General features: G+C 48.1%; 1 protein-coding gene across 1 annotated transcript in view; it reads left to right on the top strand.

The window, feature by feature from the left end:
• LOC139050568 (uncharacterized) overlaps positions 1-20015 on the top strand; it is a 64199-nt gene that overhangs the window by 17177 nt on the left and 27007 nt on the right. The window contains exon 4 of the mRNA XM_070527113.1: positions 10252-10811. Within this exon, the coding sequence (XP_070383214.1) occupies positions 10252-10811 (560 nt within the window). The remainder of the gene's footprint in view (positions 1-10251; positions 10812-20015) is intronic.

Genomic DNA, 20015 nt, shown 5'->3' with positions numbered 1-20015 from the left:
TCAGGCACCCTGTTCCCATGCTGCCATTGCGCATAGAATCCGCTAGCCGCCACCGCTGCGATGGACATGGGTGTTTTTTTTTCCGCGTATGATCCTTTACTGCAACCACACTACAAGTGCAGCTTACCTTTCCGTTCAGATTGACGATGGGTTATTCGGTGGTGGTGATCGCATGTCTTCACACGCTATCGAGACCTGTGCTAGCCAGCCTTGTAAATTTTATGCAGGTCATGCATGACAGTGGGAACAAAAAAACTGATAGTGTCATGATGTCGTTTCAAACACGAATGCACATGACATGTTTTCCTTAGGTCGTATGAAATGATGATGTGACCGTTCGCGGCACACAGGCGAAACAGTGGCTTCACAATCTGATTACTAGCCCTACAGCAACACACAATAGGTTGAACAATGTGTGTTGATACTTCATAACTACTTTAAATATATCATTTTCATGCGTAGTTTGACTTGCCGTGCAAGTTTGTCCTGGTGAGAGAGATTATTAACTGCACGTCTTATTTTGTCACCTTTTGTTAGGTGTGTCCTTTTATTTTCTGTAACCGCAATGTTTCAATATGTTCTCCTCTGCAGGGAACATGTACACTGTGTACATGTACATGTACATGTGTACTGTGTACATCTTGTAACTTAACCGCAGCAGTTTTTTGCATGCATCTGCTATAGAAGCACTTGAATGGCATGCTGCGATAGTTTCTGCTGAAAATTTCCGTACCGGGTTTCACGATATATTTCATAAAGTTTGAATTTTCACATCTTTAGAGCTTATCTTTAGCCACAAGTGACCGTATTATAAAATTTTCGTTAACAGCGAATGCATGTTCCCTGTGATAGTTATTGTGATATTTTAGATGTCCTTACCAGTGATAGCAATATAATCTAGCCTCATTGTAGTTAAGCACAGTCTGCGATATGACTAACGTAGCCTTAGACGTGGCCACTATTTTACTACAGTTACTGACAGGCTGTTCTTGTAGTAGCTGCAAGGAAGGTAATTGAACTGCGAAGTATTTCCTCACTTGTGTTGTTTTCTACAAGAATGTGGATGCTGTTTTATACTGGTGGTCCATAATGTGGCAACAGTCATTGAGCAGAAATTCTATTTTGTGCTACCAACATATTGCACGCATAACAGTCAAGACTCGCAACACATTTTGTACTGTGAAGCGTCTGGGTGAAGGTGAATGGTTGTGCATGAGTTCTAAAAATCATTCTGCTCATGTGAGATATTTATGCGATTTCATACTTGCCAACTGTCCATTTACAGCGTATTGGATACCATGCAGTGCGACATCACGCTGTTCTTTTGTTAGCATGAAATTCTGCCCTGTGTACGCAGAGCTATACATAGGAATGACTGTCATTTACTTTTATAAAAGATGACACTGACGATGTGTTATATGCTTTTATTTACCCCAGGGGCATGAATGAATGATTTTCATCAAGGTCACTGGCACTTAATCTGAATATCTACAAGTAATTGTATAATTCTACAACCATTTACAAATGAATGCTCTTCCAAGGGAAAATAATTGTTCTTTCAAAAAGGAACTGCGCGGTGGCTGTGTGACAAAACTGCGCAGTGCCTACGAGGTGTGTGTGAAAGTAGATATCATGAAGCGAAAAGTGTTCTGCTTTGCTGCAGCCCAAGCAGGAAGCGAGGAGACGAAGACATATATCCTCCCATGCACAGTGCAGATGGCGGTGACAGTGTCGGCGATGCCAGTAAAGGCATCAAGGTAGCAGTAGCCACAGCAAATCAATTGGCAAACGCCTTCTGCCCAGAGCAGTGTTTATGGTATTCAGCTAATGAACATAAGGCGTTCTCTACACAGCTACAAAATGAAACGATATTGCGTAATGTCACAGTCGAATGATGCAATCATCTCCAATAGCGACAGCTTATTGGCACAGGCTACGTGAAACACTGGTGATAGTTTAGCTTATGCGATAAAAAACAGCAGACTATTCACTAATTGCCGAAACATCTTCACCTTTGTTCCTTCTTCTATTAGGCATATATGCCTGTCGTTACAGGCACATGCTTAGCGCTGCTGTCGGTTCTGCTGCCGACGCAGCCGCCTCCGCACCCTTCTCAGGTAGTGCTGATGCTGCTGCCTCATTGTGCCGAATAAGCTAATGACACCATCCCGGGCCGCACATCCACGGAGGTACATTATACGCGATGCGCTTACTCGGGGAACTCCCTGTAGGAAGAGATCACCGTCATCATCACCACAGCTGCTGTTGTTGCTGCCTTCATCGACACCATCAAACAAGCTGTCACTTTCATCAAGGCAGAAATTGTGCAGCACTACACATGCTGCAACAATGTTGGCTGCACGGTTCGGTTCATACTGAAGGGCATGGTACCCCTGAAGGCAGCGGCTACTAAGAACCCCAATGCACGGCGCCACTACGAAGCGCATGCCAACATGTGCAGTGCTGTACCTGCCTTCTGCACTGTGCGTGGGTGGATGGCCTGGGACCGGTGTCAAGAGCCATGGGTCAGGAGGGTATCCGCTGTCACCTGCATGACCATAAAAATATTAGGTCATATCTATCTGCACAAGGTTGAGTGAGTGAAGCATGGGTTATTTAACGTACATCTACCACATGGACGCGCTCATGGAAGAATATAAAGGCTGAGAGCCTGATACTGATGTGATGTGCACCGATAACAATAGCTGGTACATAGTAAAATGCCACTTTGTGGCATCCAGCAAGGTGGTTCTGCAGGAGTGTTGGTGTTTCATTCTTTAACCAGTATTAGTGCTAAAAAGAAAGTGGCAGGACACATGCGCTGTACTTTAAACTGCATATGTGTAATATTATCTTGAGGCACAACACGTGTGCCTCAAGATAATATTCACTTTCTTTCGCGCTGATATTCATTCAAAAATTTTAACACCCCTTCAAGGCTTATACAACTTATGTAGTTAAAACTTAACCTAAGCGGTTCGGGCTTGAAGATTCTGTTGCTGCGCCAGCACACTTTAATGTATGCAGCCAAATTTGTAAGTGTATCAAGTTTTCCCTCTGCTCACATAGGGCCTCGGTTGCCTGCTTACCTGCTCGCTGGCCTTGGAAATGTGTCCCTCCTTGGAACGACGACGCAGCCACGTAGTCTTCCCGACGTAAGTGTTGTGATCCGACCCCGGTCGCAGAGCATTCGTGACAAGAATCCTCATGCGTGCGTCACAGATCTGACGAAAGCGTGCCCAGCATCAGCCAAGTGTTGCTATGACGGGGAAAATTAGCGAATGAAGACCGATGCGTACGTGGTGTTGAGGACATAATAACCCTTGCTACACCTGCAAGCTGCCTTCTCCTCGCCCTTCGGTGTGATGACGGCGATAAGCTACCATGCGCACATCCGATGACGCCGGCAATGGCGCCGCGTCGAAGGAACTCTTCGTTCACGGCCGCGTTTTGCTCCAACGACCTCAAGAAGTGGACCAACTTGCTGCGGGTACCGGCGTCGACGATTGCCTCTACCACGCGTCGCACGCATTTGCAGGTTGGGTCACGTAAATCCGTCTCCTAGCTTCGTACCGAGGCCTGAGAACTTCCCGTGGCAATGAACCGCAACGCGCACAACACTTGTCGCTCCACCTATACAGCGCTGTTGCTGGCACGCTTCCGAGTCCCTCCGTCGCTTCGTCGCACAGCCACCGCACAGTTTCTGTCTTCTGGTGAAAGTGCCACCGAAGCAGGTCGCCTGTCATGTCAAAGGTGTCCTCAGGCTCATACCCCCGACGCCCGAACTGCCAAGCTGCCACCGCTAACACCAACAAGAAGGCAGTCATTTTCTATTCCAAAGGGAACGGAGGCACTTTCCGGGGAATCCATGGTATTGCCTGGTACATCATCATCATCATCATCAGCCTCGTTACGCCCACTGCAGGGCAAAGGCCTGTCCCATATTTCTCCAACAACCTCGGCCATGTACTAATTGTGGCCATGCCGTGCCTGCAAACTTCTTAATCTCATCCGCCCACCTAACTTTCTGCCGCCCCCTGCTACGCTTCCCTTCCCTTGGGATCCAGTCCGTAACCCTTAATGACCATCGGTTATCTGCCCTTCTCATTACATGCCCTGCCCATGCCCATTTCTTTTTCTTGATTTCTGATTAGTGCGTGAACGTCGCTTTCACGTGTTGGTTTTTGAGGATTGCTGATATCGCTTGGGAGACAGGCAAAGTGTGCGCGGCATGAAAAATTTGGCCAAGTCAGCGAGGGTAAATGGCGGATTTGAAATAAAATCACTTTGGAAAAGTTTTACGTCATGCCAGTCCCGATTCTGAAGCACGCCGTAGTGGCAGACTCCCGAAGTTTGGGCAACCTGGAGTTCTTTAGCGTTCACCTAATCTAGTCAGACAGATGGCGCTAAGCCTCACCTAAATGTTCGGCCCCGTAGAAACGGAATGGGTCAAAGTATGCAGAGGTCATCGTCAAGGATGTCCTTTGTCGCCACTCCTATATCTGTTATACGTATTAGCTTCAGAGAGAGCCCTTACAATTATTTATTTATTTACTTATTGATTTATTTATTTACGTTCAGGGCCTTTCGGCATTAGAGAGGGGAGTGGGCTATACAACAAATAAGAAGGAAATAAATCATGAGCTTATACACAATATTTGCTAATTATACAATGTTAGCTGAAAGTATGATAAATGCAGTAATAGAACATGACATATAAAAGTAACATTAAACAAGAAAAAGGAAAACACCAGGAGCAGTTCGTACAAATGTTTGTTGTTGTATATTGTTAGCTAGTGCTTTTCGAAAATGATCATTGTTATTAATGGAAACAATGTCAGAAGGAAGTTCATTCCAATCTTTCGACGTACGTGGCAAAAATAAGTGTAAAAAGTGTGTCGTGTTACTTGTACCAATTCTAACTTTATGATGATGATCAGTGCGGTGAGATAAGTAATATGGTAGCGACATGAATTTTGGATGAAGTGTAGGGTGGTGATACAGCTTATGAAAAAATGAAAGGCGGGAAATTTTTCGACGTGTTGCTAGCGCTTGAAGACCCAGATTCAATTTCATTGAAGAAACGCTCGCACCACGGTAATAATTCCCAAGAATAAAACGAGTGGCATTGTTTTGGATGAGTTCAAGGGAATGTATTAGGGTTTCGTGGTAAGGTGCCATATAGCTGCAGCGTATTCTAATTTTGGCCGTAACAGGGTTTTATAAAGTAGTAATTTTAAAGGAGAGGAAGCATGAGAAAAGTTACGCGTAAGTATCCCATTAAGCGGTTAGCTTGATTAATTATGTATTCGGCGGGATGATTCCATGCTAATTTAAATGTTCTATGTACGCATAAGTACTTATATGAGTTAGTAGATTCTAAAGCAACGTTATTCAAGTAGTACACAGGCAGATTATCGTTAGATCGGGATACTCTCAGAAATTTGCATTTGTTAATGTTGAGTTCCATTCGCCACAATCGGCACCATTTGCTGACGTTATTGAGATCGGCCTGAAGCAGGGAGATGTCGTGTTCGTTAGTTATTTCTCTGAGGATTACAGAGTCGTCTGCAAATAAATGTACGTCAGAGGTTATTGCTGAAGGTAAGTCATTAATCTAGATAAGGAATAATAGAGGTCCCAGGACGGAGCCTTGGGGCACACCGGACTGAACGTCGCTATGAGTTGAGTCATAGCCATTAGCTGTTACGAACTGAGAACGGTTAGTGCTTCGAACTGAGAACTAAGTGCTTCGGTCTGGAGCACAACACAAGAGGAATTGACAAAAACGGGCGCGTCCCAGGCTTAGCCTATGCAAATCATCTCATATTGATGGCGGAGAATTCACACGATTTTCAAGCACTTCTTGACATCGGTACCGACGAAACATTGACGTTGGGCCTCCACTTCGGTGTACAGTTAAAGGAAGTTCATTGCAGAGCGGTGCATACCCCGTTCCTTATACCCAGTGACCCAAGTTGACATGAGAGAAGTTTGAAAAGAGGATCGAAGTGGTCACATAACCTGCGTCCGAGATGAGGGTGAAAGAGATTCATTGAAGAGCGGCACATCTGTTCCTCATCCTCAGGTATTCAAGTTGGCGCGAGAGGTTTATTGAAGTTCTCCACGTACCCAGTGTCCGCAGATAGGTTAAAGGAAGTTCGTTGCAGAGCGGTGCATACGCGGTGCATACAGCGGTGCATACAGCGGTGCATACAATCCAGGCTGCGGGCGAGGTAGTAGATGGTGTGGCGCAGCGATTTTGCGGAGGGATACTGCGTTTGGACTCATCCCTCAAATTCCTAGGCGTACACTTTTGCCTGTACAGTTATATGTATAGAGTGCACGAGGAGAAGACGGCTTGAACAGCCATTCAATCACAGAACATAATGCCACGTAGATGCATGTGGGGCTGCAACCGCTACATGAAATGGTCAGAGACCTGTGGAAAATTGTCCATGTCCTGGCGTTAACCTTCGTAAATGCAGTTGTATGCATGTCAGCGGGAGATCGGGATCAACTAGAACATCGACAACGTTAAGAAGGTCGCATTGCTATTGGTTGCCATGGAGCTGTCGCCAACGAATCAGCACAGGAAAACCTAGGCTAGGGAAGCTCAGAAGCACGAGAAGCGGCCAGCAAGATTATATACCATAATCGCCTACAACGCATGACAGGGGACAGATGGACAAGATTAATGGTTCAGTACTTGTTAGCAACATGCCTCCGCACTGAGTGCGTCGGTGCGTACACTTGCTAGAGCAGGAGCACGACCTTCTCCGCAGCCAAATTCAAGTGGATTCGGCCACTTGAATTGCGGTACATTTACCTTGTAGCATATTTCGTCGCTCGCTTGTTATGCGTGCTGCGCGCTTTGCCAGATTTCAAACTGCACTGCAAGGTTTAGTCCTTTGGCCTTGGTCTTTGTACTTCGTTAGTCTTGAATTGGGAGACCAGTGTCCAGAAGAAAAAGTCGCAGTTTCGCTCAAAGGGCGAAGCATCGATTGCGATAGCAAATTAGTGGACAGCTATACAAAGTGTAGTAGTTTTGCCAGCCATATAAACTGGTAAACATAAGCGTACTCACTGAATTAACAAGCATGGTGTCATGCGTGCCCAAACAAATGTCAACACACCTCACTGGATGACCGCGGAAACTCGCTGAACGATGAAGTGTGGAAGTGCGGCAGCAGCTTCTTGTTGGTTTGGCTCATTGTTGACTTGGGGCAGCCGCCGCCGACACTGTTGACGTCGAGTCTGATGCCAGAAGCGACTGCGAGACTGTGCCAGAGATGACGGCAGGGCTGATGACGATATCTTTGATGCTGACATCAAGTCCGAGATGTCCTATAACTGATCTTGCGTCGAAGTCAAGCTCTTCATGTGAACCTGGTTGCAAACACAACTGCACACTGTGGCCGCTGGTAAATAAAGACGATTTATTGGCGCGCTTTGGCTACAACCAAGAAGCGAGCCGGCACTTGCTATGCCGGTGTTGGACGTATCCATTTCTTCATTGAAAGAAAAATGTTTTGGAACTAAGGCTTCACTCACACTCCACCTAGTGTCATGGCTTTCGGCGCTGTCTTGAGCTTCGCCTCAGTGCCTGAGGTTGGGGTCGTGTGCGCATTGGCATTGTCGCTGCTCTTGAAGTGGAGCTGTGGGAGCGTATATGCTCTTTGTTGCGACGAAGGCTTTGAAAATCTGCGTTTGCACGATGTACGACCTGCGTGTAGCGTCTTCTGTGATTACGACTGCTGGGGACAACTCAGAGATTCGGCTATCGAACACTGCGACCGCAAACGCAGGATGCACACGCTCCAGGGTTATTGTACATCGGTTGTAGTATGTCTGTTGGCACTAGCATATCTCCTTAAGTTTTGCAGTTGCGTGCTGGGTTGGCAGTGTCTTACGCTCTAGAAGTTTAGTGCGTCTAAGCAGCTGCGTCCTTGTCCATTCCATCAGACGCTGGACTGGAGTGCAGCAGTGCAGTGCAGGACTGGAGTGCAGGAGTGCAGCACTCCAGCACGGTGCTGTAGAACTCTAGTGTCGTATGGCGTCTTTCTCAGAAGCTTCTTCGCCTCTTGGCCGGCTCGCTCTGCCATTCTGTTTGAACGGGGGTAGTGCGGGCTCGATGTAGTGTGGACGATGTCACACTGCGTCATGTATTCAGCAAACTTGTGGCTCTTAAACGGTGGCTCGTTGTCGCTGATAAATTTGCGGGAAGGCTATGCGTCGCAAAGACCTCTTGCCAGAACCTGATGACAGCTCCCGCCGTTGTGTGCTTCATTTTCTTTCTTCTGACCATTTCCTACTTGCATATTGCTTAAGAGTACAGAAATTCTCATCTGGGTTTATCTGCTGTAGTCTTTCTGTGGAGACTGTTAACTCTTGGACGATGTTTACTTGGAAATGCTCTCCTTCCCGCACTATTTTTTCGAAGGAAACCGAGACAGGGCACCTGCTATGAACATCTGGTTTCCAGTTTTGTATGTTGTCCGAAGTTAGTATTCTGGAGTGTCAATCGCACTCTTTGCAGATATATTGGACTAGTGGAGTAGCGTCATCAAGATCGCCGCGAGTGGGCGGTGGTCCCTTTCCACCAGGATGTATGGCTGTGCGAAGGCGTAGTCGTGAAAGATGGTGGCCATGCACAAAGGCCACTATCTGCTTTTCATTTTGTGCGCGCTTCTCTAGAACTTCTGTCAGTGATTGAGAACGGTAGATCAGAGGGTGTAATTTCTGAATAGTGGCAGCTCCCACTCCATGCTGGCTAGCATCTACTTGCAGCACGAGGGGCTTCGTCTTGTATTTGGGAGTGCGTATTTTGTGCGCATTTGTGCGTATTGTGCGTATTTGGGATTGCGTAACGTATTTTGGGAGTGCATGCAGTCATTGAAAATTCTGGGAAATTCAACGCGCAGCAATTTCCACTGCTTTTGCGCCAAATCCAGGGCGTCTGCAAAGACAAATGCGAAGCTGTTTAGTAGACAATTGTTCGCACAAAAGGCTGACAACAAGTTGCAGAATCTACGTGCTTACCTTGCTTGCCCTTTGGTATCTCGCAGGACGGCGGCCGGCACTTCCCTCCACACTGCCGATTTCACGTTGAGGTTTTTGTGCTGTTTGTATGAAGCCATTTACAATGGGGGCCGACGTTTCGCTTGGGCGATTGTGACTTCATTATAAATGCTGCCGCTATGGCTTAAGGCTTGAACAGCTGCCATGATCGACTACCGAGACGCGCGCGGAACGCCGCTCCCAACGCACGCATCTTGCTTGCACACCACGCGAAAAAGCCGTTCTGGAAGTCACGCTGTTTTGCCGTGGTCACGTTAGGCGCGTCGCGCGGGCGTGGAAATCCTAGCAGCGCAAGGACTCTACGCCAACGCGCGTCGGCGCGCTACGCAGCCTCCGCCGTACGCACCCAGACGTGGTTTGTCGAGTGCGGACGCGTTCCAACGCGTACATCTGGCTAGGGAGCTGTCGGAAAAGACACATCTCCTCCTCTCCCACGACCCTCTCCTGCTGCAGCGGCTGCAGCATAGGGCTACAGCAGCGGGAGAGGAGGATGACAGTGCTCTGGTACGTCCGCTCTCTTACGCGCTGAACACAACAAACTTATGACGAACTGACTTATAATTACAGCAATCTCTATTACCAGTTCACATCTGCTGGTTAGCGGCTCGGCTTCCTAAAGAATTGTGCAATAAAACAATAAATGCTGCCTAAATACGTTCACCGCAACAAATGTGCGCCTTCAAGCGCATAATTTTTTTGACCCGCCGTGATTGCTCATGTGGCTACGGTGTTAGGCTGCTGAGCACGAGGTCGCGGGAGTGAATCCCGGCCACGGCGGCCGCATTTCGATGGGGGCGAAATGCGAACACACCAGTGTACTTAGATTTAGGTGCACGTTAAAGAACGCCAGGTGGTCAAAATTTCCGGAGTCCCCCACTACGGTGTGCCTCATAATCAGAAAGTGGTTTTGGCACGTAAAATCCCATAATTTAAAAAAAGCGCATCATTCATTTATAAAGCGATTAGCTTCCTAGAAGAGTTTGGCTAAGCACTTAGATTGGCAGTAACCACCTAAGGCTTCTCTACAGTCTTGTCAGTAGTTGTTTCTTCTTTCGGTTTGCAGTTCAGTTCCGGTTCAATACACTGGCAGTGTACCGTTAAGCTTTCTAGACAAAACAAATTATTTTTGTATTTTGCTTCACTCCGTTACTGCATCTTTTGCTTTTTCAGAATACCAGTACTTACCAAAGAGGCCCTACGAGAACATGAGCAACTTTTCGAAGAATCCGACGTATGATGCCGGCCTCTACGCAAGCAATAACCAGACACAGCGACAAACGAATCTTCAGGTTCTGACGCTCCTCAACATGACCTTTGCTCCAAGTAACACGGAGTATGAACAGTTTCTCGATCTCGGCTGCGGTACGGGTGACTTCACTCGCAGCGGCCTTCTTGCAAGCTGCCCGCCGTGCCGCAGAATCGTCGCAGTGGACGCGTCTGATGAGATGTTGTCCTACGCTCGGGAAAACTCCGCGCACAGCAATATCGTGTTCGAGCACCTTAATATCAACGACGATGTGGCTGATTTCGCCGCTAAGTACGGAACGTTCAGTCGCATCTACTCGTTCTTTTGCCTCAACTGGGTGAAAGACCAGGCGAAAGCGATGAAGAACTTGGCGAGCCTGCTCGCACCTTCGGGTGAATGCCTTCTGGTATTCCCTGCCTGGTCGCCTGCGAGGATGCTTTGGAGGAAACTCGTACGTCTTGAGCGGTGGAGAAAGTATGCACAGGTGAGACTATCAATGCTAGTTTGTTGCGCGTACGGATATTGCAGTGTATTCATGCGTAGTCAGTCACCTGCTCCTGAATTCGCGCTATACCGCAGGAGTCATGTGCCTGATTGAAAGATTTCCGTCAATTTATTTTCAGCAGCTTCACGGAAGCTTTGGAAACGAAACCTATACAGAAACCTCGATCGGGCACAAGTGTTTGAGGGCGGTTTATCAGAATTTTCAATTTGACGTAGCTTAAACGAGCCGAATGCTGCCACTCTAAGCAGCCTTCGTAGAGCACAGGCCACGTGTTCGCCTGTTCCCTTTCAAGGAGCGAGCAACGCGCGCGGCGTGCGTCCTCCGCTGTGATTGGTTGGCCTATTCGGCTAGAGAACAGTAAGGCAGCACCCATGGATCACAAAAACACGGCGAGATTCCCACAGGAAAGTTTCGCTTCTAAAACTCCGGCAGAACAAACCTTACGATGAATGTCGACGTTAATGCGATTAGCATTGGACCAATGCAGCGACACACCCTATTGCGACCGCCGAAATACGTCATATATTAAGCGTATATGCATTCTGGTTCCTTTCTTTGAATTCCCCTCTGGACGCACTGGACGATATTGTGGCACAGCCACGATGTTCGCGCGGGGCTCCCGTGAGAATATGCATTCAGACAAGCAATTGTTTGAATATTTTGAAGTTTCTATTTAGCCCAACACCAGAGAAAGTGGTGAAATTACTGAACGTACTCAGCGGCACATAGCCCGTAAGCGAAGTTAGGTTGAAAGAAGTTCATTGAAGAGCGGCACATAAATCGTTCTTAATTGTCAGGGACCCATGTTGACACCAGAAGTTTATTGAAGTGCTCCACGTACCCAGTGTCCGAAGTCAGGTTAAAGGAAGTTCATTGCAGAGCGGTGCATACCCGGTTCCTTATACCCAGTGACCCAAGTTGACATGAGAGAAGTTTGAAAAGAGGATCGAAGTGGTCACATAACCTGCGTCCGAGATGAGGGTGAAAGAGATTCATTGAAGAGCGGGACATCTGTTCCTCATACTCAGGTATCCAAGTTGGCGCGAGAGGTTTATTGAAGTGCTCCACGTACCCAGTGTCCGCAGATAGGTTAAAGGAAGTTCGTTGCAGAGCGGTGCATACGCGGTTCCTTATAACCAGTGACCCAAGTTTACATGAGAGAAGTTTGAAAAGAGGATCGAAGTGGTCACATAACCTGCGTCCAAGATGAGGGTGAAAGAGATTCATTGAAGAGCGGGACATCTGTTCCTCCTACTCAGGTATCCAAGTTGGCGCGAGAGGTTTATTGAAGTGCTCCACGTACCCAGTGTCCGCAGATAGGTTAAAGGAAGTTCGTTGCAGAGCGGTGCATACCCGGTTCCTTATACCCAGTGACCCAAGTTGACATGAGAGAAGTTTGAAAAGAGGATCGAAGTGGTCACCAAGTTGGTGCGAGAGGTTTATTGAAGTGCGCCACGTACCCAGTGTCCGAAGTCAAGTTAAAGGAAGTTCATTGCAGAGCGGTGCATACCCTGTTCCTTATACCCAGTGACCCAAGTTGACATGAGAGAAGTTTGAAAAGAGGATCGAAGTGGTCACATACCCGGCGTCCGAGATGAGGGTGAAAGAGATTCATTGAAGAGCGGCACATCTGTTCCTCATACTCAGGTATCCAAGTTGGCGCGAGAGGTTTATTGAAGTGCGCCACGTACCCAGTGTCCGAAGTCAAGTTAAAGGAAGTTCATTGCAGAGCGGTGCGTACCCGGTTCCTTATACCCAGTGACCCAAGTTGACATGAGAGTAGTTTGAAAAGAGGATCGAAGTGGTCACATACCCGGCGTCCGAGATGAGGGTGAAAGAGATTCATTGAAGAGCGGCACATCTGTTCCTCATACCCAGGTATCCAAGTTGGCGCGAGAGGTTTATTGAAGTGCTCCACGTACCCAGTGTCCGAAGTCAGGTTAAAGGAAGTTCATTGCAGAGCGGTGCATACCCGGTTCCTTATACCCAGTGACCCAAGTTGACATGAGAGAAGTTTGAAAAGAGGATCGAAGTGGTCACATACCCGGCGTCCGAGATGAGGGTGAAAGAGATTCATTGAAGAGCGGCACATCTGTTCCTCATACTCAGGTATCCAAGTTGGTGCGAGAGGTTTATTGAAGTGCGCCACGTACCCAGTGTCCGAAGTCAAGTTAAAGGAAGTTCATTGCAGAGCGGTGCATACCCGGTTCCTTATACCCAGTGACCCAAGTTGACATGAGAGAAGTTTGAAAAGAGGATCGAAGTGGTCACATACCCGGCGTCCGAGATGAGGGTGAAAGAGATTCATTGAAGAGCGGCACATCTGTTCCTCATACCCAGGGATCCAAGTTGGCGCGAGAGGTTTATTGAAGTGCTCCACGTACCCAGTGTCCGAAGTCAGGTTAAAGGAAGTTCATTGCAGAGCGGTGCATACCCTGTTCCTTATACCCAGTGACCCAAGTTGACATGAGAGAAGTTTGAAAAGAGGATCGAAGTGGTCACATACCCGGCGTCCGAGATGAGGGTGAAAGAGATTCATTGAAGAGCGGCACATCTGTTCCTCATACTCAGGTATCCAAGTTGGCGCGAGAGGTTTATTGAAGTGCGCCACGTACCCAGTGTCCGAAGTCAAGTTAAAGGAAGTTCATTGCAGAGCGGTGCGTACCCGGTTCCTTATACCCAGTGACCCAAGTTGACATGAGAGTAGTTTGAAAAGAGGATCGAAGTGGTCACATACCCGGCGTCCGAGATGAGGGTGAAAGAGATTCATTGAAGAGCGGCACATCTGTTCCTCATACCCAGGTATCCAAGTTGGCGCGAGAGGTTTATTGAAGTGCTCCACGTACCCAGTGTCCGAAGTCAGGTTAAAGGAAGTTCATTGCAGAGCGGTGCATACCCGGTTCCTTATACCCAGTGACCCAAGTTGACATGAGAGAAGTTTGAAAAGAGGATCGAAGTGGTCACATACCCGGCGTCCGAGATGAGGGTGAAAGAGATTCATTGAAGAGCGGCACATCTGTTCCTCATACTCAGGTATCCAAGTTGGTGCGAGAGGTTTATTGAAGTGCGCCACGTACCCAGTGTCCGAAGTCAAGTTAAAGGAAGTTCATTGCAGAGCGGTGCATACCCGGTTCCTTATACCCAGTGACCCAAGTTGACATGAGAGAAGTTTGAAAAGAGGATCGAAGTGGTCACATAACCTGCGTCCGAGATGAGGGTGAAAGAGATTCATTGAAGAGCGGCACATCTGTTCCTCATACTCAGGGATCCAAGTTGGCGCGAGAGGTTTATTGAAGTGCTCCACGTACCCAGTGTCCGAAGTCAGGTTAAAGGAAGTTCATTGCAGAGCGGTGCATACCCGATTCCTTATACCCAGTGACCCAAGTTGACATGAGAGAAGTTTGAAAAGAGGATCGAAGTGGTCACATACCCGGCGTCCGAGATGAGGGTGAAAGAGATTCATTGAAGAGCGGCACATCTGTTCCTCATACTCAGGTATCCAAGTTGGCGCGAGAGGTTTATTGAAGTGCGCCACGTACCCAGTGTCCGAAGTCAGGTTAAAGGAAGTTCATTGCATAGCGGTGCATACCCGATTCCTTATACCCAGTGACCCAAGTTGACATGAGAGAAGTTTGAAAAGAGGATCGAAGTGGTCACATACCCGGCGTCCGAGATGAGGGTGAAAGAGATTCATTGAAGAGCGGCACATCTGTTCCTCATACTCAGGGATCCAAGTTGGCGCGAGAGGTTTATTGAAGTGCTCCACGTACCCAGTGTCCGAAGTCAAGTTAAAGGAAGTTCACTGCGGAGCGGTGCATACCCGGTTCCTTATACCCAGTGACCCAAGTTGACATGAGAGAAGTTTGAAAAGAGGATCGTAGTGGTCACATAACCTGCGTCCGAGATGAGGGTGAAAGAGATTCATTGAAGAGCGGGACATCTGTTCCTCATACTCAGGTATCCAAGTTGGCGCGAGAGGTTTATTGAAGTGCTCCACGTACCCAGTGTCCGCAGATAGGTTAAAGGAAGTTCGTTGCAGAGCGGTGCATACGCGGTTCCTTATACCCAGGGACCCAAGTTTACATGAGAGAAGTTTGAAAAGAGGATCGAAGTGGTCACATAACCTGCGTCCGAGATGAGGGTGAAATAGATTCATTGAAGAGCGGGACATCTGTTCCTCCTACTCAGGTATCCAAGTTGGCGCGAGAGGTTTATTGAAGTGCTCCACGTACCCAGTGTCCGCAGATAGGTTAAAGGAAGTTCATTGCAGAGCGGTGCATACCCGGTTCCTTATACCCAGTGACCCAACTTGACATGAGAGAAGTTTGAAAAGAGGATCGAAGTGGTCACATAACCTGCGTCCGAGATGAGGGTGAAAGAGATACATTGAAGAGCGGCACATCTGTTCCTCATACTCAGGTATCCAAGTTGGTGCGAGAGGTTTATTGAAGTGCGCCACGTACCCAGTGTCCGAAGTCATGTTAAAGGAAGTTCATTGCAGAGCGGTGCATACCCGGTTGCTTATACCCAGTGAGCCAAGTTGACATGAGAGAAGTTTGAAAAGAGGATCGAAGTGGTCACATACCCGGCGTCCGAGATGAGGGTGAAAGAGATTCATTGAAGAGCGGCACATCTGTTCCTCATACTCAGGGATCCAAGTTGGCGCGAGAGGTTTATTGAAGTGCTCCACGTACCCAGTGTCCGAAGTCAGGTTAAAGGGAGTTCATTGCAGAGCGGTGCATACCCGGTTCCTTATACCCAGTGACCCAAGTTGACATGAGAGAAGTTTGAAAAGAGGATCGAAGTGGTCACATACCCGGCGTCCGAGATGAGGGTGAAAGAGATTCATTGAAGAGCGGCACATCTGTTCCTCATACTCAGGGATCCAAGTTGGCGCGAGAGGTTTATTGAAGTGCGCCACGTACCCAGTGTCCGAAGTCAAGTTAAAGGAAGTTCATTGCAGAGCGGTGCATACCCGGTTCCTTATACCCAGTGACCCAAGTTGACATGAGATAAGTTTGAAAAGAGGATCGAAGTGGTCACATACCCGACGTCCGAGATGAGGGTGAAAGAGATTCATTGAAGAGCGGCACATCTGTTCCTCATACTCAGGTATCCAAGTTGGTGCGAGAGGTTTATTGAAGTGCGCCACGTACCCAGTGTCCGAAGTCAAGTTAAAGGAAGTTCATTGCAGAGCGGTGCATACCCGGTTCCTTATACCCAGTGACCCAAGTTGACATGAGAGAAGTTTGAAAAGAGGATCGAAGTGGTCACATACCCGGCGTCCGAGATGAGGGTGAAAGAGATTCATTGAAGAGCGGCACATCTGTTCCTCATACTCAGGGATCCAAGTTGGCGCGAGAGGTTTATTGAAGTGCTCCACGTACCCAGTGTCCGAAGTCAGGTTAAAGGGAGTTCATTGCAGAGCGGTGCATACCCGGTTCCTTATACCCAGTGACCCAAGTTGACATGAGAGAAGTTTGAAAAGAGGATCGAAGTGGTCACATACCCGGCGTCCGAGATGAGGGTGAAAGAGATTCATTGAAGAGCGGCACATCTGTTCCTCATACTCAGGTATCCAAGTTGGCGCGAGAGGTTTATTGAAGTGCGCCACGTACCCAGTGTCCGAAGTCAAGTTAAAGGAAGTTCATTGCAGAGCGGTGCATACCCGGTTCCTTATACCCAGTGACCCAAGTTGACATGAGAGAAGTTTGAAAAGAGGATCGAAGTGGTTACATACCCGGCGTCCGAGATGAGGGTGAAAGAGATTCATTGAAGAGCGGCACATCTGTTCCTCATACTCAGGTATCCAAGTTGGTGCGAGAGGTTTATTGAAGTGCGCCACGTACCCAGTGTCCGAAGTCAAGTTAAAGGAAGTTCATTGCAGAGCGGTGCATACCCGGTTCCTTATACCCAGTGACCCAAGTTGACATGAGAGAAGTTTGAAAAGAGGATCGAAGTGGTCACATACCCGACGTCCGAGATGAGGGTGAAAGAGATTCATTGAAGAGCGGCACATCTGTTCCTCATACTCAGGTATCCAAGTTGGTGCGAGAGGTTTATTGAAGTGCGCCACGTACCCAGTGTCCGAAGTCAAGTTAAAGGAAGTTCATTGCTGAGCGGTGCATACCCGGTTCCTTATACCCAGTGACCCAAGTTGACATGAGAGAAGTTTGAAAAGAGGATCGAAGTGGTCACATACCCGGCGTCCGAGATGAGGGTGAAAGAGATTCATTGAAGAGCGGCACATCTGTTCCTCATACTCAGGGATCCAAGTTGGCGCGAGAGGTTTATTGAAGTGCTCCACGTACCCAGTGTCCGAAGTCAGGTTAAAGGGTGTTCATTGCAGAGCGGTGCATACCCGGTTCCTTATACCCAGTGACCCAAGTTGACATGAGAGAAGTTTGAAAAGAGGATCGAAGTGGTCACATACCCGGCGTCCGAGATGAGGGTGAAAGAGATTCATTGAAGAGCGGCACATCTGTTCCTCATACTCAGGTATCCAAGTTGGCGCGAGAGGTTTATTGAAGTGCGCCACGTACCCAGTGTCCGAAGTCAAGTTAAAGGAAGTTCATTGCAGAGCGGTGCATACCCGGTTCCTTATACCCAGTGACCCAAGTTGACATGAGAGAAGTTTGAAAAGAGGATCGAAGTGGTTACATACCCGGCGTCCGAGATGAGGGTGAAAGAGATTCATTGAAGAGCGGGACATCTGTTCCTCATACTCAGGTATCCAAGTTGGCGCGAGAGGTTTATTGAAGTGCTCCACGTGCCCAGTGTCCGCAGATAGGTTAAAGGAAGTTCGTTGCAGAGCGGTGCATACGCGGTTCCTTATACCCAGTGACCCAAGTTTACATGAGAGAAGTTTGAAAAGAGGATCGAAGTGGTCGCATAACCTGCGTCCGAGATGAGGGTGAAAGAGATTCATTGAAGAGCGGGACATCTGTTCCTCCTACTCAGGTATCCAAGTTGGCGCGAGAGGTTTATTGAAGTGCTCCACGTACCCAGTGTCCGCAGATAGGTTAAAGGAAGTTCGTTGCAGAGCGGTGCATACCCGGTTCCTTATACCCAGTGACCCAAGTTGACATGAGAGAAGTTTGAAAAGAGGATCGAAGTGGTCACCAAGTTGGTGCGAGAGGTTTATTGAAGTGCGCCACGTACCCAGTGTCCGAAGTCAAGTTAAAGGAAGTTCATTGCAGAGCGGTGCATACCCGGTTCCTTATACCCAGTGACCCAAGTTGACATGAGAGAAGTTTGAAAAGAGGATCGAAGTGGTCACATAACCTGCGTCCGAGATGAGGGTGAAAGAGATTCATTGAAGAGCGGGACATCTGTTCCTCATACTCAGGTATCCAAGTTGGCGCGAGAGGTTTATTGAAGTGCGCCACGTACCCAGTGTCCGAAGTCAAGTTAAAGGAAGTTCATTGCAGAGCGGTGCATACCCGGTTCCTTATACCCAGTGACCCAAGTTGACATGAGAGAAGTTTGAAAAGAGGATCGAAGTGGTCACATAACCTGCGTCCGAGATGAGGGTGAAAGAGATTCATTGAAGAGCGGCACATCTGTTCCTCATACCCAGGGATCCAAGTTGGCGCGAGAGGTTTATTGAAGTGCGCCACGTACCCAGTATCCGAAGTCAGGTTAAAGGAAGTTCATTGCAGAGCGGTGCATACCCGATTCCTTATACCCAGTGACCCAAGTTGACATGAGAGAAGTTTGAAAAGAGGATCGAAGTGGTCACATACCCGGCGTCCGAGATGAGGGTGAAAGAGATTCATTGAAGAGCGGCACATCTGTTCCTCATACTCAGGGATCCAAGTTGGCGCGAGAGGTTTATTGAAGTGCTCCACGTACCCAGTGTCCGAAGTCAAGTTAAAGGAAGTTCATTGCAGAGCGGTGCATACCCGGTTCCTTATACCCAGTGACCCAAGTTGACATGAGAGAAGTTTGAAAAGAGGATCGTAGTGGTCACATAACCTGCGTCCGAGATGAGGGTGAAAGAGATTCATTGAAGAGCGGGACATCTGTTCCTCATACTCAGGTATCCAAGTTGGCGCGAGAGGTTTATTGAAGTGCTCCACGTACCCAGTGTCCGCAGATAGGTTAAAGGAAGTTCGTTGCAGAGCGGTGCATACGCGGTTCCTTATACCCAGTGACCCAAGTTTACATGAGAGAAGTTTGAAAAGAGGATCGAAGTGGTCACATAACCTGCGTCCGAGATGAGGGTGAAAGAGATTCATTGAAGAGCGGGACATCTGTTCCTCCTACTCAGGTATCCAAGTTGGCGCGAGAGGTTTATTGAAGTGCTCCACGTACCCAGTGTCCGCAGATAGGTTAAAGGAAGTTCATTGCAGAGCGGTGCATACCCGGTTCCTTATACCCAGTGACCCAAGTTGACATGAGAGAAGTTTGAAAAGAGGATCGAAGTGGTCACATAACCTGCGTCCGAGATGAGGGTGAAAGAGATTCATTGAAGAGCGGCACATCTGTTCCTCATACCCAGGGATCCAAGTTGGCGCGAGAGGTTTATTGAAGTGCGCCACGTACCCAGTGTCCGAAGTCAAGTTAAAGGAAGTTCATTGCAGAGCGGTGCATACCCGGTTCCTTATACCCAGTGACCCAAGTTGACATGAGAGAAGTTTGAAAAGAGGATCGAAGTGGTCACATACCCGGCGTCCGAGATGAGGGTGAAAGAGATTCATTGAAGAGCGGCACATCTGTTCCTCATACTCAGGGATCCAAGTTGGCGCGAGAGGTTTATTGAAGTGCTCCACGTACCCAGTGTCCGAAGTCAGGTTAAAGGGAGTTCATTGCAGAGCGGTGCATACCCGGTTCCTTATACCCAGTGACCCAAGTTGACATGAGAGAAGTTTGAAAAGAGGATCGAAGTGGTCACATACCCGGCGTCCGAGATGAGGGTGAAAGAGATTCATTGATGAGCGGCACATCTGTTCCTCATACTCAGGTATCCAAGTTGGCGCGAGAGGTTTATTGAAGTGCGCCACGTACCCAGTGTCCGAAGTCAAGTTAAAGGAAGTTCATTGCAGAGCGGTGCATACCCGGTTCCTTATACCCAGTGACCCAAGTTGACATGAGAGAAGTTTGAAAAGAGGATCGAAGTGGTCACATACCCGGCGTCCGAGATGAGGGTGAAAGAGATTCATTGAAGAGCGGCACATCTGT

This window comes from Dermacentor albipictus, chromosome 10, assembly GCF_038994185.2.
Source record: "Dermacentor albipictus isolate Rhodes 1998 colony chromosome 10, USDA_Dalb.pri_finalv2, whole genome shotgun sequence".
NCBI classification, from domain to species: Eukaryota; Metazoa; Arthropoda; class Arachnida; order Ixodida; family Ixodidae; genus Dermacentor; species Dermacentor albipictus.
The sequence above is the reverse complement of the archived record's forward strand: the minus strand, read 5'-3'. Positions and strand labels throughout refer to the sequence as shown.